We start from the raw sequence: 27,403 nt of genomic DNA, 5'->3' as shown, positions 1-27,403 counted from the left end.
TTTCGATGTCTCTTACCTTCCCCAGATTAGGAAAATTTTAGCTATAATTTGCTCAAATAAGCCTTCTCTTCCTTTTACTTTCTCTTCTTCTTCTGGGACTCCTTTGAGGTGAATATTAATGTGCTTTAAGAAGCCACTGAGTTCCCTAAGTCTACATTCATGATCCAATACCTTTCTTTCCCTCTTTTTTCAGCCTCATTATTTTCCATAATTTTATCTTCGGTACCACTGATTTGTTCCTCTGCTTCCTCCATCCTTGTTGTCATTGCATCCACTTGGTCTTGCATCTTGGTTATAGCATTTTTTTTTTTTCTTCCCGACTAGTTTTTAGTTCTTTTATCTTTGCAGGAAGGAATTCTCTGTTGTCTTCTATGCTTTTCTCAAGCCCAGTTAGTATCCTTATGATTGTTGTTTTTAAATTATGTTTCAGACATCTTACTTGTATCTGTGTTGATTAAATCATTAGCCGTGACTTCTTTCTGTTCTTTCTTTGGGGATGAATTCCTTCATCTGTCATTTTGTTTGTGCAACTAGTTTTTTGTGTGATTATTAGGAAAATCTTTTTTTTTTATATATCTGCTCCTGAGAGAAATGGCTACAGTAAAAAGTGGTCCAAAGAAAAACACACACACACACACACACACACAGGGAAGCTAGATCCTATTTCCCTTAGAGCTGAAGCTTTGCAGCACCCTATGAATGGTAGAATTAGTATGTGCGAGTGGTTTGTGTTGTGTTTTATGAGGGTGAAGCCTGCCGCACAGATTGTCAGGTGAACTTGCCCTACTGGAGATACACCTGCAGGGTGCAGTGGGGTGGGGCTTGGTGTAAGTGGTTCCAGCCTACACAGTGTGGCACTGTTTTGCTCATTGAAGTCGGTCAGTGTTGATGGGCATGGAGGAAAATAGCATTGTCCTGTTCTTTCCTACCTCAAGCAGGAAGTTTGTGCCCACCACTCTTCAGGAAGCCCTCACAGAAGAGCCAACAATTATCCCTCTTGTGTCCCTGGCTTCTGCCAGATCCCTGCCTTCACTCTGCCTGTGTCTGAACTGTCTGCCTGCCAGGTGGTACAGTACTCCTGTATTTTATCTCAGGTGTGCAGCTGGATTTCACAACTCCAAATATTAGAGATCCACCCTGTGAGGACCTGTGCTGACCCTCTCTGGGAGGGTCTCACTGCACTTTTGCCCTTTGCTGGTTTGTCCTGGAAATTGGTTTTACAACTGTGCAGTGGTTTAGAATTTATGGTATTGTGCAGCCAAAACCTGGCACTGAGATTTGCTGCCCTCAGCCAGTGCATCTGTTCCTATGCTCGAGAATGGGGCAGCGCAATGGCACCTGGCTGGGTCTTTTGTCCCTGGAGAGGCCATGTCACCACTCCCATGTGCACTCCAAGTAGGGGAACTGTGTTTCTCCATGTGATCCAGGGGCCAGGCTGCCTGCTCTCAGGTCTCTCCTCTCCTTCCCTACTAGAGCACCATCAAATCCTCCATGCACTACCCTGGTGATGGCACAGACCTCCAAAGCTTCAGATTTGTGCTCCATTACTTATACAAACTTGCAGTGGGTGGTCAACCCCTCTTTTTCCAGTCAGTGGTTTTGGGGAAGAGTTTTTCTTGTGCAGTCTCCTGCACATGCTTTCACTCTTTCTGTCTTGTTCCTCTCTCTGTGATCAGGGCTCCTTCACCTTCTCAGCACCTGCAGTTCTTTTCTCCCCCAAATCAACTCCCCACAGCTCCTACCTTCCACAGTGTGGCCACTTTGCCACCTCAGGTTTGCCATGTCTTCTTGATGGATTGATGCTTTTATGATTATGCAATGACTCTCTTTGTCCCAAGTAGATTTCTTTGCTACTAAATCCACTTTATCTGGTATTAATAGAGCCACTTTGGTTTATTTTTTTTTTTTTTAATTTTTTTTTTTCAACGTTTATTTATTTTTGGGACAGAGAGAGACAGAGCATGAACGGGGGAGGGGCAGAGAGAGAGGGAGACACAGAATCAGAAACAGGCTCCAGGCTCTGAGCCATCTGCCCAGTGCCTGATGCGGGGCTCGAACTCACGGACCGCGAGATCGTGACCTGGCTGAAGTCGGACGCTTAACCGACTGCGCCACCCAGGCGCCCCATACTTTGGTTTATTTTTAAGAATACTCATGTCACATATATTTTTCCATTATTTTCATTTCAGTCTACCTCTGTTATGTTTGAAATGAGATTCTTAAGAGTATTTAGTTAGGTCACAGTGTGTTTCTTTTTTCTCCTGTGTACTCTGTATTTTGTTTACTATTTTAGACTATTTATACATAAATTAATATTGATGTCTTAGGGTTTTTGTTTGCCATAACCCAGGTGTTTCTTTTTTGTTTTTGTTTTTGTTTTTGTTTTTTTTTCTATGTTACTAATTCCTTTGTCTCTTTTTGCCTTCATCTGGGTATTTGGACATTTTGTAGATTACATCATGATTTATTTATAGTGTTTTAAAATATTTCCTTTTAAAGTATTTCCTACTATTATGGACTTTATACTATCTCAGCAAAATATTGAAACTGTTACTGTTTGGGTTCATTTATCCTCTGCACTTTAAAAATACAATTGATTAAATATTCCTTTACATACGTTAAGTATCAGATAATATTGTATGATTTTTGTCTCAACAACCAAGTAAGATTTAAGAAACTCATGAATGAAGAGATTGCCCATTATATTTACCACTATATTAATCCATATCCCCCCCCACCCCACCCAATTCTTTATGATGCTCCAAGCCTTCATGTGATATTATCACCTTTGTTTTTTGGAATTTCTTTTTGACATTCTTTAGGGGACCTTTTAACATGTTTTTTAGTGATAGTTATTTTTAATATTTTTGTCTTTTAACTTTTATACTAGAATTAAAAGTAATTTACCCTCTACCATAATATTAATACACTACTCAGCCTTTTCTTTTTTTTTTTTTTTAATTTTTTTTTTTCAACGTTTATTTTTTTAATTTATTTTTGGGACAGAGAGAGACAGAGCATGAACGAGGGAGGGGCAGAGAGAGAGGGAGACACAGAATCGGAAACAGGCTCCAGGCTCCGAGCCATCAGCCCAGAGCCCAACACGGGGCTCGAACTCACGGACTGCGAGATTGTGACCTGGCTGAAGTCGGACGCTTAACCGACTGCACCACCCAGGCGCCCCAGCCTTTTCTATATATATAACTTTATATATATAAATCTCTCTATATATAACTATATATACATAACTTTGTATATATAAATCTTTATGTATATAACTATATGTATAACTTTATATATATATAATTTTGTGGGGGGGAGGGTGGTGAGAACACTTAAGGTTTACTCTCAACAAATTTCAAGTATAGAACACGTTATTATATTTATTTATTTATTTATTTATTTATTGAGAGGGAGAGAGATAGTGCATGAGTGGGGGAGGGGTATAACACATTATTTTTAACTATAGTCACCATGCTATACATTGGATCCCCAGAGCTTAATCATCTTATAACTTAAGGCTTATACCTTTTTTTAAAATATTTATTTTGAGAGAGAGAGCACAGGCTGGGGAGGGGCAGAGAAAGAGGGAGACACAGCATCTGAAGCAGGCTCCATGCTCCAAGCTGTTAGCATAGATCCCGATGTGGGGCTCAAACCCACAAACCGTGAGATCATGATTTGAGCTGACATCGGAAGCTTAACCAACCCAGGAGTTCCAAGGCTTATACCTTTTGACTAGCATCTCTCCATTTCTCCCAACCCCCACCACCTGGTAACTAGCATTCTACTCTGTTTTAATGAGTTCAACTTTTTGTTTTTAGATTTCACACCTAAGTGAGATCTTACAGTATTTGTATTTGTCAGGTTGATTTCATTTTGTACAATGTCCTCTAGGTTCATCCATGTTGTTGTAATGGCAGAATTTCCTTCTCTCTCATGGGTGAATAATATTCACACACATACATAACACATTTTCTATGCCCATTCATCCATCCTTGAAAACTTCGGTTGTTTCCATATAATGGGTATTGTGAATATTCCTGCAATGAACAATGAATGGAGATATCTCTTTGAGAAACTGATTTCCTTTCTTTTGGATGTATATCTAGAAGTGAGATTGCTGAATCATAGTTCAGTTTTGTTTTTAATTTTTTGAGCGATCTCCATATTGTTTTCCATTATGACCATACCCATTTACATTCTTACTGACCACATACAATGGTTCCCTTTTCTCCACATCCTTGCCAACACTTGTTATCTCTTGTCTTTTTGATAAAAAGCCACCCTATTGGGTAAGAAGTGATATCTCATTGTTTTGATTTGCATTTCCTCATGATTAGTGATGTTGAGCACCTTTTTATATATCTGTTGTATATCTTCTTTGGAGAAACATCTTTTCATGTCCTTTGCTCATTTATTATTGGATTATTTGCTTTTCTGCTGTTGAGTTATATAAATATCTCGTATATTTTGGTTAACCTCTTACAGATATGTGGTTTGCAAATATTTTCTCCCAATACATATATTGCCTTTTCATTTTGTTGAGTATTTCCTTTGCTGTGCAGAAACTTTTTAGTTTGATGCAGTTCCATTTAAAACTTTTGCTTTTCTTTCCTGTGATTTTCATGTCAAAGCCAAAAACTGATTGCCAAGACCAACATCAAGGAGGTTTTCCTGTGTTTCTTCTAGTTTTATGGCTTTATATCTTTAAGTCTTTAATCCATTTCAAGTTAATTTTATTTAAGTGGTGTAAGGTAGGGGTCCAATATCATTATTTTGCATTTAGATATTTAGTTTTTTTCACCATTTATTAAAGAGACTGTCCTTTCCCCATTGTGTGTTTTTGGTACCCTTGTGAAAGATTAGTTGATGTTATATGTTTGGGTATATATCTAGGCTCTTAATTCTGTTCTGTTATTCTATCTGTTGTTTTTTTAAGCCAATATCATAATTTTCTGATTACTGTAGATTTGCCATAGAGTTTGAAATCAGGAATTGTGATTCCTCAGCTTTCTCCAGATTGCTTTGGCTATTTGGGTTCTTTTGTGGTTCCATAAAAATTTTAGTTTTTTTTTTTCTGGTTCTGTGAAGAATTCCAGTGAATTAGGGATTGTGTTGATTTGTAGATTGCTTTAGGTAGTATGGACATTTAATAATATTTTTTTAAAATTCCTGAATGCAGGATATCTTACTATTGCATCGTCATCAGTTTCTTTCATCACTGTATTATAGTTTTTAGGGTATAGATCTTTCTTTATTAAATTTATTCCTTTTTTATTCTTTTGGGTGCCATTATAAATGGGTTTGCTTTTAAAGCAAGTTTATTAGTTTTAAACTAATAAAGTTTTATTTGTTAGTATATAAAATCAAGTGATTTTTACATGTTGATTTTGTCCTGTGAAACATTACTGATTTTACTGATTTTTCTTTTTTAACCTATTTCTGTAATTGTTTACCTTACATTACTTCATTTTTGAATGTTGAACCAGCTTTGCATACTTTAGACAAAGCCAAGTAGTTGGTGGTTTATAATTATTTTTTTTAATTGTTGGACTTGATTTGCTAATATGTTGCTAAGGATTTTTGCATATATGTTCATGAGAGACATTGGTCTGAAGTTTTGTTTTAATATTTTTGACTGGTATTAGGATAATACTGTCCCCACAGAATGAGTGAGAAAGTATTCCCTCTGCTTCTATACTCTGAAAGAGTTTGTAGAGAATTGGTATAATTTCTTCCTTAAATGTTTGGAGGAGTTCAACAATGAACCTATCTGGTCCTTCTGCATTCTGTTTTGGAAGATTATTAATTTTATATTTGATTAATAAATACAGACCCATTCAGATTGTCTGTTTCATCTTGTGTGAGGGTTGACGAATTGTGTTCTTCAAGGAGTTGGTCCATTTCATCTACATTTTCAAATTTGTGGGTGAGGAGTTGTTCATCATATTCCTATATTATCTTTTAGTACTTATGGGATCCATAGTTATGTTGCCTTTTTAATTTTGATATTGGTAATTATTTTCTCTCATTTAAGTTAGACTGTGTAGCTAGAGGCTTATTGATTTTATTGATATTTTCAAAGAACCAGCTTGTGGTTTTATTCATTTTCTGTGTTGATTTCCTGTTTTCAGTGTCTTATAATTTCCTTTTTTTTTTAGTTTACTTTGGATTCAATTTGCTCTTCTTTTTTTAGTTACTTAAGGGGGAAACTTAGATTGTTGATTTTAGAACTTTCTTCTTTTTAAATATATGCATTAAATGCTATAGATTTCCCCCTAAACACTATTTTTGCTGCTTCCCATAAATTTGAAAAGCTGTATTTTATTTCTATTTAGTTAAAAAAATAAATTTCTTTTGACATTTCTTTTTTGATCCGTGTGTCCTTTAGAAGCATGAAGTTTTTAAAAAAATTTTCTTCTATTTTGATAGCACACATGCATGAGCTGGGGAGGGAGGAGCAGAGAGAAAGGGAGAGAGACAGACAGACAGACAGACGGAGAGAATCCCAAGCAGGCTCTGTGCTGAGAGTATGGGAGTTCAAACTCATGAACAGTGAGATCATGACCTGAGTCAAAAGCAAGAGTTGGACGCTTAACAACTGAGCCACTCAAACATCCCGAGAAGCATGTGTTTGGGATTTTCCAGCTATCTTCTTGTTATTGACTTGTAATTTAATTCCATTGTGGTCTAATAGCAGACATTGTATTATTTCTATTCTTTTAAGTTGCTAGTGTACTTTTTATGGCTCGGAATGTCTGTCTTGGTGAATGTTCCTTATGAACTTGAGAAAAATGTGTATTCTGCTATTTTTGGATGAAGTAGTCTATAGATGTCAGTTATATCCAGTTGATTGATGATGTTGCTGAGTTCAACTGTGTCCACTTTCAAATTATACTGTATCATATCACAGGTAGTGTGAGTCCCTTATAATAAAAAATAACCCTAGTTCTTTCCTCCCATCCCTTGTATCATTGCTTTCATTCACTTTACTTATATATAAGCATATTATATATATATGAAATATGAATATAAAATGTATATCTGATATATAAGGTGTCCATATAAACATATGTAGTTAAATACATTGTTGCTATTATTTGAACAAATTTTATATCAGTTAAGGATAAGAAAAAAGTTTTTATTTTACTATCATATTCCCTTATCAGCAGTCTGCCTTTATGTAGATTCAGGTTTCTGACCTATATCATTTTCCTTTTCTATATAGGATTTTTTCAAAATATTTCTTGAAAACAAGTCTGCTGGCAATAAATTCCCTCAATTTTTGTTTGTCTCATAAATTCTTTACTTCTTTCTTTTTGAAGGATAATTTTGCAAGATATAGAATCCTTGGTTGGCAGGGTGTTTTTTCTCTCAATGCTTTAAATATTTTGCTTTAATCTTTTCTTGTGTGCATGATTTATGAAGAGAAATCTTATGTAATTCTTATTATTGTTCTTCTATAGTTAAAAGTCTTTTCCCCCTGGCTTCTTTTAGGACTTTTTCTTTATATTTGATTTTCTGTAGTTTGAAAATGATGTTCCAAGGTGTAGTGGGTTTTATTTGTTTGTTTGTTTGTTTTAATTCTGTGTGGAATTCTGTGAGCTGTTTGGATCTGTGACTTGGTGTCTGACATTAATTTGGGGAAATTGTCAGTTATTATTGTTCAAATATATCTTCTGCTCCTTTCTCTTTTTCTTCTCTTTCTGTTATTCCCATCATGTGTATGTTACAACTTTTGTGGTTGTACCATAGTCTTTGAATATATTCTTCTGTCTTAGTCTTTTATTTTTCTTTTCAGATTTTAAAGTTTTGTTGATATATCCTCAAGTGCAGAGATTCTTTCCTCAGTCACTTCTCAACTACCAGTGAGCCATTAAAGATACTCTTCATTTCTGTTATGGTGTTTTTTCATCTCTAGCATTTATTTTTGGTGCTTTCTGAGGATTTCTATCTTTCTGATTACATTGGTCATCTATTCTTACACAGTGTCTAGTTTATCCATTAGAGCACTTAGTATAATAATAAATATTATTCTAACATTCCTGCCATGTCTGTTTCTGATACTTGCTCTGTCTTTTCAAATTGTGTTTTTGCCTTTGGTATTTTTCTCAATAGCTGGACATGATGTAGCAGGTGAAAGGAACTGCTATAAATATGCCTTCAGTAATGTAGTGGTCAGCTGTGAGGAGAAAAGTGTTCTTTAGTCATATGGTTAACTTTCAGTGTTTTACTTGGCCTGTGCCTCTGGACTATGCACATCACAAATCTTTCTCAGTTTTTCTTTTTCTTCCTCCTTAGGTGGGGCAGAATGGCCCAAGTGGGCTGGAGTTGGGTATTTCTCTTCCCCAGGTCAGTTAGGCTTTGATAATACCCCAGTAAGTTAGTCTGTTTGCTACTCAGACCTGTCTTTAAGTTGATATTTTTCTTATGCTTGATCTAGTCTGCTGTTGAAACTTTCTAGTGAATTTTCCTATCTCTTTTTTAAATTATTAATTTGTTTGTCACTCATTATCAGGGAAATACAAATCAAAACCACACTGAGATGCCACCTCACACCGGGAAGAGTGGCTAAAACAAACAACTCAGGAAACAACAGATGCTGGCGAGGATGTGGAGAAACTGGAACCCTCTTGCACTGTTGGTGGGAATGTAAACTGGTGAAGCTGCACTGGAAAACAGTGAGGAGGTTCCTCAAAAAATTAAAAATAGGGGCGCCTGGGTGGCGCAGTCGGTTAAGCGTCCGACTTCAGCCAGGTCACGATCTCGCGGTCCGTGAGTTCGAGCCCCGCGTCAGGCTCTGGGCTGATGGCTCAGAGCCTGGAGCCTGTTTCCGATTCTGTGTCTCCCTCTCTCTCTGCCCCTCCCCCGTTCATGCTCTGTCTCTCTCTGTCCCAAAAATAAATAAACGTTGAAAAAAAAAATTAAAAAAAAAATTAAAAATATAATTGCCCTATGATCCAGGAATAGCACTACTAGGAATTTATGCAAGGGATACAGGAGTGTTGATTCATAGAGGCACGTGTACCCTAATGTTTATAGCAGCACTTTCAACAATAGCCAAATTATGGAAAGAGCCTAAATGTCCATCAACTGATGAATAGATAAAGAAGATGTGGTTTATATATACAATGGAATACTACTTGGCAATGAGAAAGAATGAAATCCTGCCATTTGCAGCAATGTGGATGGAGTTGGAAGGTATTATGCTGAGTGAAATAAGTCAGTCAGAGAAGGACAGATATCATGTTTTACCTCATAATGTGGATCTTGAGAAACTTAACAGAGGACCATGGGGGAAGAGAAGGGGAAAAATATTTACAAACCATAAGAGACTCTTAAACACTGAGAACACACTGAGGGTTAATTGGGGGGTGGGGGAGAGGGGAAACTGGGTGATGGGCATTGAGGAGGGCACTTGTTGGGATGAGCACTGGGTGCTGTATGTAAGTGATGAACCATGGGAGTCTACCCCAAAAAGCCAGGAGCACACTTTACACACTGTATGTTAGCCAATTTGACAATAAATTATATTAAAAACAAAAAGAAAAAAAATTCTTATTTTGTTCATGCATTGTTCTCTTGACCTCAGTGTGTATCTTTATGAGAGTTATTTTTTTATTGAGGTATAATTGGCATTAACATTATATCAGGTTCAGATGTTCAACATGATTCAGTATTTGTATATGTTGTCAAATCATTACCACAGTTATTCTAGTTAACATCCATCACCATACAGTTACTGGATTTTAAGATCTATTCTCTTAGCAACTTTCAAATAGACAATATAGTATAATATAGAATAATTAACTGCAGTCACTGTACTGTACATTATATCCCCATTACTTATTATTTTGTAGCTGGAAGTTTGTGTCTGAGAGTTCTTTTTAACTTCTCCCTAATGTTAATCGTTTAAGTTCATTTCAGTAGGGTCAATTTCTGGAGATTTATCTTGTTCCTTGTTTGAAACATTTTTTTCCTGATTCTTCATTTTACTTGACTCACTGTTTGGGTTGTTGGCTCATAGTCAAAGCAGTCACCTCTCCCAGTCTTCACCAACTGGCCTTATGCAGATGCGGACTCCCCAAATCAGCCTTGCCATTGATTTTGGGGGCCTCTACTAACTTTTTATTTCTTCAGGTAGAAGCTGTCCTGCTGTCTCTGTGCTGGTTAGGAAGGAGGATCAAAGGTATCTACCATTCCAAACTGTTATCTCTGGTCTCTAGATTGTAGAGGCAACTAGATTGTACCGGGTCTATCAGTGCTCCAGGATTGGTGAGACAGATGCTAATTCTATGAGCAGTTTTGGTGGAGTGGGGCACTGCATGCATGAATAAACTTTTTCCTTCTCTAGTTAAAGGCAGAAAGATAGAATTTGCATTAACTTACTCTGTGCTGATCAATTACTCTGTGTTGCAGATCAATTATGTGTAACTAGTCCAAGTCACCACCCTTATTTTTGCCTGGGTTGCTAGCTGTGCTGAACTCATCAGGACTCCAAGACTGGTGACACAGTTCTTTTGGTAGCCCCTTCAGAAAAATTGGGGCACCTGATATGTGAAAAATCCCTTTCCTTCCCTGGTCAAGCTGGGAAATGAAGGGTCTCTTTGTGATCATATGGCAGTGCCCTGGACAGTGTCCCTGATGTAAGGTATACCAAATCTCCATACCGGCTTTAATGAGTCTGATTTTGCATTCTCCTAGAGTGGTGCAGAAGCCTTTCAATTAGTTTTTGATTAATCATAAAGAGAATTTGTCCATGTATTACTGCTAAATTGGTGTATTTGTTCTATGGTAGGGGGTCCAGGGCTTCCTACTCTATCTTCCTGACCAGAATTTCAGCCTTTATTTCTCTGAGTACTTTTCAACTCCACGTTCTCTCTGTTTTCTTTCTTGGATTCTGATATATATTTTAGATCTGGTATTGTTCCACAGCTTATTTGAGGCTCTAGGATTTTCTTAGCTCATTTTTCTCTTTCATATATTGGATAAATTCCACTGATCTGTCCTCAAGTTCAGAGATTCTAACCCTTGTCATCTCCACTTTACTTTTGAGCTTATCCTAATAATTTATTTGCTTTCTTTGTGGCTTTTATTTCTATTCTGTCATTTCTTTCAAGATAATTTGTAATTGTTCACTGAAGCAGTTCTCCATGGCTGGTTTAAAATCTTATCTGCTAGTTCCAACATGTGTCTCATATCAATATTGGCATCAGTTAGTTGTTTTTTCTCTCTCTCTCTCTCTCTCTTTTTTTTCTTCAGTTCTTGATATAGTGGGTGATTTTTGCTTGTGTCCTTGATATTTAAGTCTTCTGTTTTTGAAAGCAGTCACCCAGTTTAAGTTTAGATTTAGAGTGTGTTATTTGAATGATAATTTAGCTTTCTTGTAGGTTTTAAAGTTATTCTGTTGTGCTTTGTTCTTCTAGCTCTACTGGACCTCTGCTATTTCAGCCTGTGGTGGTAAGAGGTATTACCTGTGCCACTGCCTCTCAGTGAGGAAAGTTCCTATCTGGAACGAATGGAAATAATATGTATGGCAGCTAATAATGTATAATAACAACATATAAACAAATTCATAGGAAAGAATGTGAATCATAATAGCATAGCGTTAGCAAAGGAACAGACTGACTGTAGAATCACTAGAATTTTAAGGGGAGAGATGGGAATATTCACTGAAAGAGAGTAATAGGGGAGAACCTGGGAATACTAATGCTGTGAAAGTCCATGGAGAGGAGAGGTTGGAATAAGATGATAAACATGGTGAGATATTACAGAGAAATAAAAAAAAAAGAAATATCATTTAAGATGCTTTTGGGTAACTTAAAAAATAAGTGAAATGTTCAGATTTGAAGTCAAATTACTACTGTGAGATACATAAAGTTAGTAGTTATAAACTATACATTCAAGAAATGTGGCTTACAAAGAAAAGATGCAGTAAAGGAAGTTGAAAAAAATTAGAATTATAGTAAGGATTATCTGGGGAAGGATAAGAGTCATGATTATTCTTAATCAAAAAGAGTTAAGAGGAAGAGATTGCAAGTAATGCAATATCTGGTGGATAATATGGTATTGGCTACATATGAATGTTTGATGATGTTTAGGAAGTAAGGATAAACCAAAAACTTTATTTACAAATCATTTATGCACTTGTTGTGATGAGCGCTGGATGTTGTATAGAAGTATTGAATCACTGTGTTGTGCACCTGAATCTAATATTACACTGTGTGTTAACTAACTGAATTTAAATAAAAACTTTAAAAAAAACCCAATTATTCATGAATGTATCTTCATATACTCCTCTTTAGGGCCATTGCCTTTATCAAGGATACGCCGCAGAGGTTCCAAAATCAGTTGTGACACTTAGCACTTGTTCTGGACTCAGGTAATGGCATTTTCTAGAGATGAACATGATTGAAAATCTTGTGTGGTCTTAAAAAAATTTTTTTTAAGTTTATTTATTTTTGAGAGACAGAGACAAAGATAGAGACAGAGTGTGAATGGGGGAGGGGCAGACAGAGAGAGAGATATAGAATCTGAAGCAGGCTCCAGGCTCAGAGCTGTCAGCACAGAGCCTGAAGTGGGGCTTGAACCCATGAACTGCAAGATCATGACTTCAGCTGAAGTGGACTGAGCCACCCAGGCGTCCCCAAAATCTTGTGTGATCTTTTAATTTTCAGAAACATCTTGAAGGATAGAATGAAGACAAAGAAAATAGAGACTTTGATTGTGTTTCTTCCCATATACTTTCTTTTCCTCCTTCTCTTTTTTTTTTTTTTAAATTTTTTTTTCAATGTTTTTTATTTATTTTTGGGACAGAAACAGAGCATGAACGGGGGAGGGGCAGAGAGAGAGGGAGACACAGAATCGGAAACAGGCTCCAGGCTCGGAGCCATCAGCCCAGAGCCTGACGCGGGGCTCGAACTCACGGACCGCGAGATTGTGACCTGGCTGAAGTCAGACGCTTAACCGACTGCGCCACCCAGGCGCCCCCCTCCTTCTCTTTTTTAATCACTGTCCCAGGCATGCAGTCATAATACTTATGCAGAAATAGTTTCCACTAACTAGTTTGAAGAATATTCAAATTTCTTAGTCACACTAGAACCACAATGACTCCAAATGGCATAATAGAGAGAAGCTATAAAATTGTGTTTGAAAGTTTATCAAAGTACAAAGAGATGATTCTTAGATATTAGACCATAAGCACCACTGTTAAATTTCTATAAAATTTTTTATTTAATGGTGATTTACATTTCCAGTGGGTACTCTATATTAATTATCTTTTTATTTCTTTTTTATGTGTTTAAATATTTAGGGGATTATTGCAGTTGGAGAACGTCAGTTATGGCATTGAACCATTGGAATCTGCAGCTGCATATGAGCATATGCTTTATCAAATAAAGAATAATAAAATTGAGTTTTTGCCCTTACAAGAAAATTATCCCATGACCCAAGTGGTAGATCAGTCCTACCGGATACTTGTGAAATCAGAAGTAAGTAACTACTTAAATGTGATCTTCACTTGTGTTATCTTTGATAAATTTATTCACATTGGAATGTGTTACATTTGGAAAACAGATTTAAACTGATATTGATTATATTAAAATTTTCAATTGTAAGATATTTATTTTAAATATATTTTTGGGGTGCCTGGGTAGCTCAGTTGGTTGGGTGTCAGACTTCGGCTCAGGTCATGAGCTCAGCATCCGTAAGTTCGAGCCCCGCATCAGGCTCTATGCTGCCAGCTCAGAGCCTGGAGCCTGCTTCAGATTGTGTCTCCCCCTCTCTCTGCCCCTCCCCTGCTCACTCTCTGTCTCTCAAAAAAAAAATGAATAAACGTTAAAAATTTTTTATATATTTTTATGTTTAGACATATGATATATAGAAAATGTAATAGATATAAACATATATAATTAAACAATAAAAATTCTCACATTTTCCTAATTGCAAATATATTGATGCATATATACATATTTGCATTGTTATTGAATTAACATTCTACTAATATAATGTTACACAAATTTGCTGATTATTTCTTTCTCAGAATTTTCCTTTTCAATACATTTTTTCTTTGTAGCAAAGTGTTATTTTGATAGAAAATTTAAAAGTGGAAAAGTGGCAAGAAATTGTCCTAAATCTCATTGTCTATAGAGAGATAGTGCTTTTGGAATATTGGAGTATTTGTTCCAATTCTTTTAAATATATCTAATTATAAATGTAGATCTATAAGTATATAGATTTTTTAAAAAATTATTTAAATTCAAGTTAATTAACATATAGTGTAGTATTGGTTTCAGGGGTAGAAGCCAGTGGTTCCTCACTTATATATAACACCCAGTGCTCATCCCAACAAGTGCCCTCCTTAATGTCCATCACCCATTTAGCCCATCCCCCTACCCAAAACCCCGCCAGCAACCCTCAGTTTGTTTTCTGTTTTTAAGAGTTTCTTATGGTTTGCCTCCCTCTCTGTTTTTATCTTATTTTTCATTTCCTTCCCCTATGTTCATCTGTTGTGTTTCTTAAATTCCACATATGAGTGAAATCATATGATATTTGTCTTTCTCTGACTGCCATATTTTGCTTGGCATGGTACACTCACTCTAGTTCCATCCACGTTGTTGCAAATGGCAAGATTTCCTTCTTTTTGATCCTCACTAGTATTCAATTGTATATATACACCACAACTTTATCCATTCATCAGTTGAAGGGCATTTGAACTTTTTCCATTAGTTGGCTATTGTTGATAGCACTGCTATAAACATTGGGGTGCATGTGCCTCTTAAATGTAACATAATTTAATGATAAGTAAAAATATGCATTATCCTTTTAATAGCAAACAGGAAATTTAAAATGAGCATTATCTTTTAATAGCAAAAAGGAAATTTCAAAGTGGAGTAAATTTCCTTTTTGTTGTTAAAAGGGTAATGCACATTTTTACTTATCGGTAAATTATATTACACTTAATATTACTTTAAATATATTGGTTAACATCTATTAAAATATTAAATAGACACATATGTAAGGAAAATAAGAATGGATCATATGCCATTTTCTAGAGGCAAATGAAATTGTGGAATCCACTGCAATCATTTTGATGTGTACCCTTTTGTACTTAAATATGTTACAAGATTATGTCATATTTTGTGTTTTTATTTTTTTTAATGTTTATTTATTTATTTTGAGAGAGAGTGCTCATGCACAAGCAGGGGGGAAGGGCAGAGATAGAGGAGAGAGAGAATCCCAAGCAGGCTTTGCATTGTCAGCACAACCCCAATGCAGGGCTCAATCTAAGGAACTGTAAGATCATGACCTGAGGTAAAATCAAGAGTTGGATGTTTAACCGACTGAGCCACCCAGTCACCTGGCTTTTTGATATCTATCTATCTATCTATCTATCTAATCTATACATACGTGTGTGTGTATATATATATATATATATATATATATATATATATATATGGATATATATGAATCCCTGTCTACATATTCTCATCATGATTGGATATCACATTAAAGAGAAGCAGGGACGCCTGGGTGGCTCAGTTGGTTGAGCGTCTGACTTCGGCTCAGGTCATGATCTCAGTTCGTGGGTTCGAGCCCCACATCAGGCTCTGTGCCGACTGCTTGCTCAGAGCCTGGAGCCTGTTTCAGATTCTGTGTCTCCTTCTCTCTCTGCCCCTCCCCCGCTCATGCTTTGTCTCACTCTGTTTCTCAAAAATAAATGTAAAGAGAAGCAAAACAAAATAGTAATGAGTGGTACTTAAACTGAATTTATGATGAATTCCATCTCATTGTTGCTTTAATTTGCATGTATTTATTTTGTCAAAGATATTGGTACATATACAGATTAATAAAACTGCCCTTTTAGAAACTCATAAAATTATAAAATATAATCATATATAAGGATGACCCCCAACTTTATGCCAGCTCTGGAAACCATCTGCATGTTTTAATACAACACTGAATACAATTGAAGACAATTTTTGCCACTGAAATAGAGTACTATCACATAAGTAAATTGAAAAACTTTAAAGGATTCCATGAATACTCTTCTGTGGCAGAGGAAGACCCTAAGAGATGGACATAAATTTGGAAAAAGACCCCCTCCAGTGAATCAGCAATAAAACAGAGATTAGATAAGATAGAGATAATATACCTTCCATTGCCTTGATTTGAATTACAAGTCTGTCCATTTTAGCCACAAAAACTTTGGCGAGTAACATAATCTATGTTTAAATTCCTTATCTGTAAAAAACTGATAATAAAAATAATATCTAACTCATACAATTATTTCAAAGATTAAGTACATTTATAGATAGAAATTCCTTAGCATAGTTTGTAGACAAGTAAAATCCCAGTAAAAATCCTACTACTATTATTTGATCACCATATTTTCTAATGTTGTGGGGAAAGGTAATTGGAAGTAATTATGGAAAGTTTGGGTACAAACAAAATGTAATAATGAAGTAAAATAGCGATAAACATTTCAGAACCTAAGAAGAAACCAGGGATGTCATTTCAGGACTGGAGATCAATATTTGTATGTATTTGGGAATTTTATATCTTTTATGAAGTAACTTGACAATTGCTTTTCATCCTGAATTTGATACACTTAAATCTATAGGTTTAGTTAAACATGTTTTCACATGACTAATGCTTTTATGAGCACAAAAAAAGAAAGTGAATATCTTCAGTCAAAGCAACAGAAAAAATAACATAAAAGTTTCTATTTTAAGCATATTTTAACATTCATGAAAGTAAACACAGATACACTTATAAACAAGGTAAATACCTTCATTATAATCCAGAGTTGAAAAGTAGAAGAGAAACCAAACAATATACTATAAAGGTTTTATCTATTAAAAGAATATTAAACACATGTCTTTACCCCCCTGTCCCTTTTTAAAAACCCACTGAAATGAAAAGGAAGTTTTAAACCAGCATAAACATACAAACACAAAGAAAACAGGAGAGGAGTATTAACAATGGACATTGGAGATAGCTGATTTAGTGCCCCAAATTTGAATTCTAAACTGGGTAATTGGGATAGGCTATTGGAAACTTGACATGTACTGCAGTACTATTCAAATGTTTTTGGAATTGCCTGTCCAGTTGCCCTAGGAAGTGATTTTAAAGGTGGGCCCAAGAAGATAATTCATTGAAAATAAGTTGTATAAGTATTTAGCAACCTTGGCTTCCTGTACTAATCAACGGGAGACTGACATAATTGAAAGCTGTTTTCTTTGGGGAGTCTCTGAAATGGGGACACCACACACAGATGTTCTATTGTATTTCCAGGTGGAAGAGGAATATCATACTGAAACTGGTGTGTTTAAATTAAACTTGGCACATTGGATATTGGGAACCAGGCTTACATATTCTAAGAATTGTACTGGAAGACCCCTCTTCAGGAAGGAATTAAACTAGCCAAAAGAATCAAAACTAATCATATCGACAGGGTTTTCCCTGCCAACAACCCAGATACATCACTTTCTCTGAAAAAAATAGCCTGTAAATTCCATTTATGGTCATAGGGATGTGGGAATAAACTGTTAAATATTCAATTGCTAATATATGAAGGGGCCCTAGACATATGATGAAACAATTTAATATGGAAGATAGAGACATGAAAAAACAAATTTTTAAAGCTTGAGGTATCAAAGAATACAGAGGGTGAAGAAAACAAAATGGCAACATCCTCAGAGGAATAAGGGAAAATATTTCATCGATAAATTTAAGAATAGAGTGCTATTTAAAAAATTACATTCAGCCTGTAATTGTTCTTAGAAATTTAAAATTATGATAATAAAAATGAAAAAAAAAGAGAAACCTCAATAGGAAGTTCACAAAATAAAATTTTAGAAATCACACAAAAAGTAAAGTATAAAGACAAATGACAGGGAAATTTGAAAGATAAGAAATTAAAATAAAATAAGAATTTGGGTGATACAATAGGAGTCCCAGTATGAATAAAGAGAGGAAATAAAGAGTTGAATAAATCACAAAATAATCCAAGAAAAATTCTCAGAATTATTTAAGGTGAGTTTCTGTACTGATATTTAAAAAATCTGGTTTCTTATATAGTCAAGATGCAGAATAGCCTGAAATTTCCTAGCAGCAGTACTGGAAGTTGAAAGACAAGACCACAATTACTTAAAATGAGGCAAAGTAATTCCCAGTCTGTAATTCTGTACCAACCCAGAACTACATAACTGAAATTTTTTGATTGAAACTATTTCTTTTCCCCCTAATGTGACATATTCTTACCCCCAAAATGAAACAAATAATTAAGCAGAAACAAAGAAATCCTAATCTCATCCTGATTGAAGATAATAACCAAAAGCAATCACAACCAAATTCACAAACAATAGTTGCCAAATATCATGAACCTTCAACCAGATAAAAAGATGGAAGAATTGTGTAAGCAGCTGTCCTCAATTGGTATTTTTCATGAGAATCACTATTAGGTCAAATGTCACTAGATTTTGAAACAAACAATTCCCAACTCTCAGTGGCTTAACAGGTTTATGTCTTGCTCATGAAAATACCAAAGTGGATGAAACTCTCCGGTTGATTCCCTTCCTAGCTTTGGCTCAGGAGTCCCCTACTAGGTTATTTGAATTTAGTCAAGAGTAAGGGGAGAAGTGTGAATGCATCCCAACCCCAAGAGTTGGGCCTGGATAGTTGTCTCATAGACATCTCTTCCCTTGGAGAAGGAAACAAATATCCTTGGATAATTGGCCATTTCTTATAATAAAACAAAAGTGTAATAAAAGTCACTAATCCCCACCCTTTGTTCAAGAATGGTTTGACTTGAAAGAACTACATATGTTGTAAAATAATAATAATTGGAAAGGAGTAAAAACAGAGCATATGAAATAGAAGTACAAAATGTAAGGTGGAAAAACACAAAATCCAAAGTGAATGAAAAAACTTCTAGTTTATATTCATGTACTGCCTCATAGGTGCCACATATTGTTTTAAGAGCTTTACATATATACTATCTTTGCAATTTTTTCAACAATTCTAAAAGTTGGTACTGTTACCCCCTTTTTCAGATTAGGATACAGATTTATAGAGTTTAAATTATTTTCCTAGGAAAGTCTCTGGTAACATGTAGCATTAAAATTCAAACCCAGATAATATGACCATGACCCCAGAGATATGGTCTGTAGTACGTTAAGGGCCTACCTTTATATAGTCTGTTTAAAAGATCCTTGGAAATGCTCAGGAAGTAAATGTAAGAGAAAAAGCTATTTTAAAAATGAAAGACATTGATAATAAGACTAACAAATAAGAGAATAGACACTGTGAGATTACAGGCAGGTTTAAGAGAATAGAAAGCAATTATATATAAACAATGGTAGAGAAAAACCTAAGAATGTGTAATGGTGAATTTTATGTGTCAACTTGACTGGGATATATTGATCAGATAGTTGGTCAAGTTTTGTGGGTGTTTCTGCAAGGGTGTTTTTGAATAGGATTAACATCTAAATCAGTAGACTTTGAGTAAAGCAGAAATGCCTTTCATATTTGGATGGACCTCATCCAATCAGTTGATGTCCTGACTAGGACAAAAGGATGGACCATCCCACAGAATCGTCCAGGTAACTGCCTTCAGACTGGAAATGTAGCATCAGCTGTCCCTGGATTTCTAGCCTACTGGCCCATTCTGTAGAGTTTGGACTTGCCAGCCTCTATAATTAAGTGAGCCAATTCCTTATAATAAATCTAATTATAATAAATTATAACAAATGTCTATATATACACACATCCTATTCTGTTTTTCTGGGGAATCATGGCTAATGGAGTATGAATATGAAAGACTGATAATAAAAATTAAAGATAATTACAATTGTCATTCATGAATTAAATAGCACCCAAAGTATTCCAAGTTAGTAAAGAATAAAACTTTGTTGAATAGAAGAGTCCTGAATTTGAAAATTATCTCAAGAAACCCTGATAAAAACTGACAACACCAAGATAATATGGTTAATATGTTGGACTATATAAATAATGAATAATTCTATAGGAATCTTGGCATCAAAGAAAGTCAGGCACAAAGGTGGAAAAACTCAGACTGGTTTTAGCCTTTGCCAAAATTAAGTGCTATAAGATGGTCAGGAATGTCTATATAAGGGGTGTAGAGAATGGCTTCCTTAGGAAATATACAATATCCCAATTTTTTTTTACCCAGTCGAGTTGCCATTATGGTATAAAGACATTTTTATTTTCAAAAATTCTGACTATAGTATCTATGGGACTTTGAGGCATTATTACTTAAATCAGTACAGGAAAATAGGAATTGAATAAAACAATTTAACATATTTATGAAGAAATCCATATCAGTAGTTCCAGAAAAATCATTTGGCAAAATTCAGTATCCATTCATGATAAAAACTAGGAATAGAAAACTTCTTTGACCTGATAAAGAACATCTATAAGTATCTACCTAACATAATGAATGCTAAGTGATAGAATGTTTTGCCGCTCTTATGGACTGCATGCTCTATCCCCAAATTCATATGTTAAAACTCTAACCCCCAGTAAGATGGTATTAGGAAGTTGAGGCCTTTGAAAAATAATTGGGGTTAAATTAGGTGGTGAGTGTAAGGCTCTCATGATGGGACTTATGCTTTTGTTAAAAATTAAGAGACATGGATCTCTCTCTCTGTTCTGTTGTGTGAGCATGTAAAAGGAAGATGGCCATTTGCAAACTAGGAAGAGTGGTCTCACCAGATACCACCTCTGCTGGTGCCTTGATCTTGAACTTCCCAGCCTCTAGGACTGTGAGAAATATGTGTTTGTTGTTTAAGCCACCTAGCCTGTGGTATATTTGTTACAGCCTGAACTGACTAAACAGCCCCTAAGATTAGGAATAATTCAAGGATGTCTGCCTTCTCTACTTTCAGTCAACATTTTACTGGAATTTCTGGATAATACAGTAAGAAAAAGAATAATAAATGGCATACATTTTTTAAAGGAAAAAATAACCTTATGTTTTTAGTGACCTAACTCTGTATATAGGAGATCACAAAGAAACTCTACCAAAGCTATCAGGAATATAAGAGAGTCTAGCAAAGTCACAGGAAACGAAGATATTGATGTTGTTAAGATGTTCATTTCCCCCTAATTGATCTGTAGATTCAGTGTAATCCCAATCAAAATTCCAGAAAACATTTTTGTGAAAATCGGTTCTCAAATTCATAAGGACATGCAAAGATCCTAGAATAGTCACACAGTTTTAAAAAGAAAAACAGAATAGGGCCGCCTGGGTGGCTCAGTCGGTTAAGTGTCTGAATTCTGCTCAGGTCATGATCTCACAGCTCTTGAGTTGGAGCTGGCTTCAGGCTCTGTGCTGACAGCTCTCTTTGCCCCTCCCCCACTTGCTCTCTGTCTCTCTGTCTCCCAAAAATAAATAAACATTTAAAAAATAAATAAAAATAAGAACAAAATAGAGGACTTACATTACCTCTGTTTTTTTTTTTAAGGGCTAGGTAGTATATATTTTAGGCTTGTGAGGTATATATGATCTATTGCAGCTACCTCACTCTACCTTTGTAGCATGAAAGCAGCATAAATAACATATAAACAAATGGGTGTGGCTTTATTCCAATAAGATATTTTTTACAAAACAGGTGGCCATACCTTGGGTTATAGTTTGCTGACCCCTGCTATAGAGATATATTGTGATTGGTGTAAGCATAGACATATAGATCAGTGGAACAGAAAAGGTCAGAAGTAGACCCACATACTGATGGCAGATTGATTTTCCACAAAGGTGCTAGGGACTTTAAAAGGTTAAAGAATGATGTCTGCATTAAATGCTGCTAGAAGACTGGACATCCATATGGAATAAAATGAATCTTGACTCTTATTTAAAAAACTGAATTAGAGCATTGGCTTAAATATCAAAACATAAAACTTCTAGTAGGGAACTTAGGAGAAACCAAATTAATGAGCCATAAACATGTGAAAAGCTGTTTCACGTTAAGCATCAGGGAACTGCCAATTAAAACCTCAATAAGATATCACCACTCACCAATAAATGGAAATGATGGAAAAGACAATATCAAATATAGGCAAAAATGAAGAGCAATTGGGACTCTTATTCTGGGTGAAAATGCAGAATGATCAAACTACTTTAGAAAGCAATCTGGCACTTTTGTATTTACTTTACACACTCACAATTATCACATAACTCAAGTATTCCATCTTCAGATATTTACCAAGAACAATGAAAGAATATAGCTAACTGCACAAAGATCCGTGCATGGATATTCATAGCAGCTTTGTTTATAATAGCTAAAATGGGGGGCACCTGGGTTGTTCAGTAGGTTGAGCATCCGACTTCGGCTCAGGTCATGATCTCATGGCTTGTGAGTCCAGCCCCACGTCAGGCTCTGTGCTGACGGTTCAGAGCCTGGAGCCTGCTTTGGATTCTGTGTCTTTCTCTCTTTCTTTCTGCCCCTCCCCCACTCAGACTCTGTCTCTCAAAAATAAATAAACATTAAAAAAAATAAAAAACATTAGCTAAAATGGCTAAATAATCCAAATGATCATTGTCAACTGAGAAAGGAGCTGAAATAAAATAAAAGCATTTATTTGGGGTCTCAGAAATGCAATTTGGTGAGTACAGATTTGGGTAGCAATCCAATTGTCCCCTAGGGAACAAAAGTGAAGGTTTTATTTTAAAGATGAAAGCTTGCATATGTTGCTTACAAAGATTTTGGCTGTTGTTGGCAGAAAACTAAACTTGGCTAAACATAATTGGCTGCTAAGGCTGTCACTAAGCAAAAGTTTGTTACTATAGCAAGTTGCAAATGTTTGTGCAGACTCCTTGGAATATTTAAGTTTGGATCCAACTCAGAAATTTGTGGTTCCATCCAGTGAGGAGGTACATAAGGCCCACCTCCTTAATGGCCTCCCAGTTTCATTTTAAAACCTCTTGATGTAAGTGACTCCGTTTTATTTCACCTTTCACATCATCAACAGGTAAATGTATGAAAAAGTTGTGGTGTATTCCTAAAATGGTGCACTACTTAGTAATAAGAACTGATGAATTACTAACAATCACAACAACATGGGTGAATTCTGAGTGAAAGAAGTCCGATATAAAAGTACACATCATATAATTCCAGTCACATGAAATTCTCTACCCTGTGGTGAGAAAATCAGATTATTGCTTGCCTTGAGCCATGTGGGCAATTGACTGAAGAACATGATAGAAATTTTCTTTATCTTACTTATGGAAATTATTACATGGATATTTACATTAGTACTAATTCATATAACTGTATTCTAAAAATGGATGCATTCTATTGAGTGTAGCCACAAGTTAATATAGATAATAAAAATAATGAGAAAATAGAGGCAAACATCTGGTGTAAAATTGATGGGGATTTATTTAGTTTGAAGGTTGCAGAGGGAGGGTCTTGGAGGAAGGTTTTAAGAGGAAAGAAACATGGTTTCTCTGGTAACTTTTTGAGGATTCTAATGATTAAGAATATAGGTAAAAGCTTCTGATTTGTTCCTAGAATTTGTATTTGGAATCTCACCTGCTTATTTATTCAGTGGGCATTTATTCTTTTATTTTCCTATTATTTATATCTTGATGAATCTGTATTTATATGTATCTATACCTCTCTTTGTGTATGTATGTCTATATATATATGTATACATATTTGTATGTAATGTAGATGATGATTACAAACAATATAAGAATTAAAAAAATGTTTTATTTAACTGATGTCCTCTGTTTCACAGAAAAAATCAGATGTTGAGCTATTGAAAAGAATTCTGAAAATTCAAATCATTATGGATAAAGCCTTGGTGCGTATTACTGATATATTTCATCATATCTTTGTCTTATGTTTAAATTCAAAGGGAATATGAAAAAGAAACTTCCCTTGGTTGCAATACAGGTATTATCCTCTGTTCACATTATGTATCTCTGTATAGCAAGACATAAAAAAAATGTTGTCTATTGGTTTTACATTGACATATGGGGACCAATATTTATGATGTTGATTTCCAAATCATTATAGAATTCTAGCAATAATGTACAGATATGTATGTATGGAAGGGTTCTACTACACTGAATGTGTTGGATTACAGCTAGCTATAGAAATTTCTGAATCTGCTCCAAATTGTGGTAAACTCTTTTCCTTAAGTAAGTTTCCATTTTAAAACAAGCTATTTTATTACTCAATTGGAGATCCTTGTTAAATATTATCTTTTATAAGATTATGTGTACAATTGCTTGAGTTCTCTAGTGGAAGTTTCGTATTTCAAAAATGAGGTTTATTCGTAGGAATATTTTTTTAGTTATGGAAATTTTTGTTTATGTAATCAGTTTGAGTAAAGTCATATGAGTAAAAAGTTAAAAGATCAGATTTTTCCATTATCACTGATATTTTTGCATAAAGTGTCTCAGTGAGTGTCATAATGTCATAAAAGGAAATATTTAGGTCTTTAAATAATTTTTAAAAATCAGTAACTTACTGTAAAGAATAGATAGACAAAATAAATAAATAATAAAAAAGCACATATAGTTTTATTACCAGGTGATAAATCATATGCACACATCCTGTTTTTAATGTGTACATGCATATTTGTATGTATTCATATACCTTGTTTTATATATGCTATTTTGTAAATTAATTTATAATGCTTTATTTCCCACTTATTAATGAAATATATTATTTCAATTTAATTTTGATGTTCACAATATCCAATTAATAAAATATTTAATATAATTTAATATGATTTACTAGCTAATGCCCTTTGGGAACTTTTTTCATTTTGTTTTAATGATTCAAATTATTATTTAAATTCTAGTTAGTTAACATATAATGTAATATTAGTTTCAGGGGTAGAAGTTAGTGATTCATCACTTATATAATGCCCAGTGCTCATCACAAAAAGTGCCCTCCTTAAATACCCATCACCCATCTAACCCATCCCCTCCAGCAACCCTCCAGCAACCTTCAGTTTGTTCTCTATGCTTAAGTGTCTCTTTTATAGTTTGCCTTTCCTCTATGGTCATCTCTTGTTTTTTGTTTTTTAAATTTCACATATGAGTGAAATTATATGGTATTTGTTTATCTCTGACTTATTTTGATTAGCATAATACGCTCTAGCTCCATCTACAGGTTGCAAATGGCAAGATTTCATTCTTTTTTATGGCTGAGTGTATATATATATATATATACATATACACACATATATATGCATATATATGTGAACAATATATATATGTAATATATATGAATATATATGTGAACAATAGCCAAGTTATGGAAAGAGACCAAGCATCCATTATTTATTAATGGATACAGATATATGTACAAAGATGTACATAGATGTACATGTACATGTACATGTACAAAGATGTACATACATCTGTATCCATTAATAAATAATGGATGCTTGGTCTCTTTCCATAACTTGGCTATTGTTCCCAATGATGCTATAAGCTTCAGGGTGCATGTATCCCTTTGAATCAGTATTTTTGTATGCTTTGAGTAAATACCTAGTGGTGCAATTGCTAAGTCATCGGGTAGTAGTATTTTAACTGTTTGAAGAGTCTCCATACTGTTTTTTCAGAGTGACTGAGCCAGTTTGCATTCACTCTGACAGTGTAAGAGGGTTCCCCTTTCTCTGCATGCTTGCCAACACCTGTTATTTCCTAATATGTTAATTTCAGCTATTCTGACAGGTGTGGGGTGGTATCTCATTGTGGTTTTGATTTGTATTTCCCTGTTGATCATTGATGTTAAGCATGTTTTCATGTGTCTTGTTAGCCATCTGTATGTCTTCTTTGGAAAAATGTCTATTCATGTCTTCACCCATTATGTAACTGGATTTTTTTGGGAGGCGTTGAGTTTGATAAAAGTTCTTTATAGATTTTGGATACTAACCCTTTATCAGATAGGTCATTTGCAAATACCTTCTCCCGTTCCATAGAATGCCTTCTAGTATTATTGACTATTTACTTCCCTGTGCAGAAGCTTTTTACCTTGATGAGGTTTCAATAGTTCCTTTTTGCCTCCAAGATGTGTCTAGTAAGAAGTTGCTACAACCTATGTCAAAGAGGTTGCTATCTGTCTATCTGTGTTCTCCTCTAGGATTTTGATGGTTTATTGTCTCACATTTAGATCTTTCTTCCATTATAAATTTAGTTTTGTGTAGGGTGTAAGAAAGTGGTCCAGTTTCATTCCTCTGCTCGTTGCTGTTCATTTTACACAACACCATTTGTTGAAGAGATTGTTTTTCTCCTCCGTTGGATATACTTTCCTGCTTTGTCTAAGATTAGTTGACCATATAGTTTATTCTTTTTCTTGTGGGCTCCTATGATACCAATGTTACTATCCTTTAAGAAGTCACTGAGTTCCCAAGTCTACATTCATGATCCAGCACCTTTCGTTCCCTCTTATTTTCAGCTTCATTATTTTCCATGATTTCATGTTTCATCATTTGTTCTTTCCTCTGATTCTTCCATCCTTGTGCTCATTACATCCTATTGGTTTCACATCAGTTACAGTATTTTTTATTTCATTCTGAAGTTTTTAGGTCTTTTATCTCTATAGAAAGGACTCCCTGTGTCTTTTGTGCTTTTCTCAAGCCTAGCTGGTATCCTTATGACTGTTGTTTTTAAATTCTGAGTCAGACATATTATTTATATCTGTTTCAATTAGATCCCTGATCATGACCTTTTCTTGTTCTTTCTTTTGGGATGTATTCCTCCATCTTGGCATTTTGTCTAGGTCTGTCTTATCCTGTGTGTTAGGAAAGCCTCTTATGTTTCCTGCTCCTGGAAGTAATCGCTTTATTAAGAAGAGGTCATTTACTGTCCAGGGACTGATGCCTCAGGAAGTGTTTCTGGTATATGATGTGTGCACTTTGCTGCTGTGTTTGGTTGCCCTTTCCTTCCGTTCATTTCTTGGCAGAGCTTTTCCTTGCCTGCAGTAGGGAGTCTTTGGACCTTGTTCAGAGTGTGGCGAGTTTTAAAAGCTGTATTGAAAAGAGGCTTGATCCTATTTCCACTAGAGCTCTCTCTCTCTCTCTCTCTCTCTCTGTCTCTCTCTGTCTGTCTCTGTGTGTCTGCCTGTCTGTCTGTCTCTCTTTCTCTCCTCTCTCTCTCTGAAATCAGGGATCCTTCCCCTCTGCAGCACCCATGATTCTGATCCACCCCCCCACCAGCCAAATCACATCTCTGCACCTCCTACCCTACACAATATGGCCTCTTCTCTCCCTAGTCAGGCAGTTTGTTCTGAAGGTCCTCAGATAGATTTCTTGGGTGTTCAGAATGATCTGATATTTATCTAGCTTTTTCCAAAGGAGGAGATAAGCATAGTGCCCCCAAGGGCTGCTAATTAAATCTAAATAGCCTTTTTCTCTT

General features: G+C 35.2%; 1 protein-coding gene and 1 non-coding gene across 6 annotated transcripts in view; both read left to right on the top strand.

Moving 5' to 3' along the window:
* LOC122473291 (A disintegrin and metallopeptidase domain 3-like) overlaps positions 1-27,403 on the top strand; it is a 147,060-nt gene that overhangs the window by 28,416 nt on the left and 91,241 nt on the right. For all 5 annotated transcript variants that reach the window (XM_043563629.1, XM_043563611.1, XM_043563651.1 and 2 more), the window contains 3 exons: positions 12,309-12,385; positions 13,316-13,493; positions 23,767-23,832. In XM_043563629.1, coding sequence (XP_043419564.1) covers positions 12,309-12,385; positions 13,316-13,493; positions 23,767-23,832 — 321 coding nt within the window. The remainder of the gene's footprint in view (positions 1-12,308; positions 12,386-13,315; positions 13,494-23,766; positions 23,833-27,403) is intronic.
* On the top strand, positions 15,529-15,611 carry TRNAR-UCG. Its single transcript has one exon. It is a non-coding gene; the product is annotated as a tRNA-Arg (tRNA).

The sequence above is a fragment of the Prionailurus bengalensis genome, chromosome B1 (assembly GCF_016509475.1).
Source record: "Prionailurus bengalensis isolate Pbe53 chromosome B1, Fcat_Pben_1.1_paternal_pri, whole genome shotgun sequence".
Lineage (NCBI taxonomy): Eukaryota > Metazoa > Chordata > Mammalia > Carnivora > Felidae > Prionailurus > Prionailurus bengalensis.
Note: the sequence above shows the minus strand (reverse complement) of the source record. Positions and strands in the feature narration are given on the sequence as shown.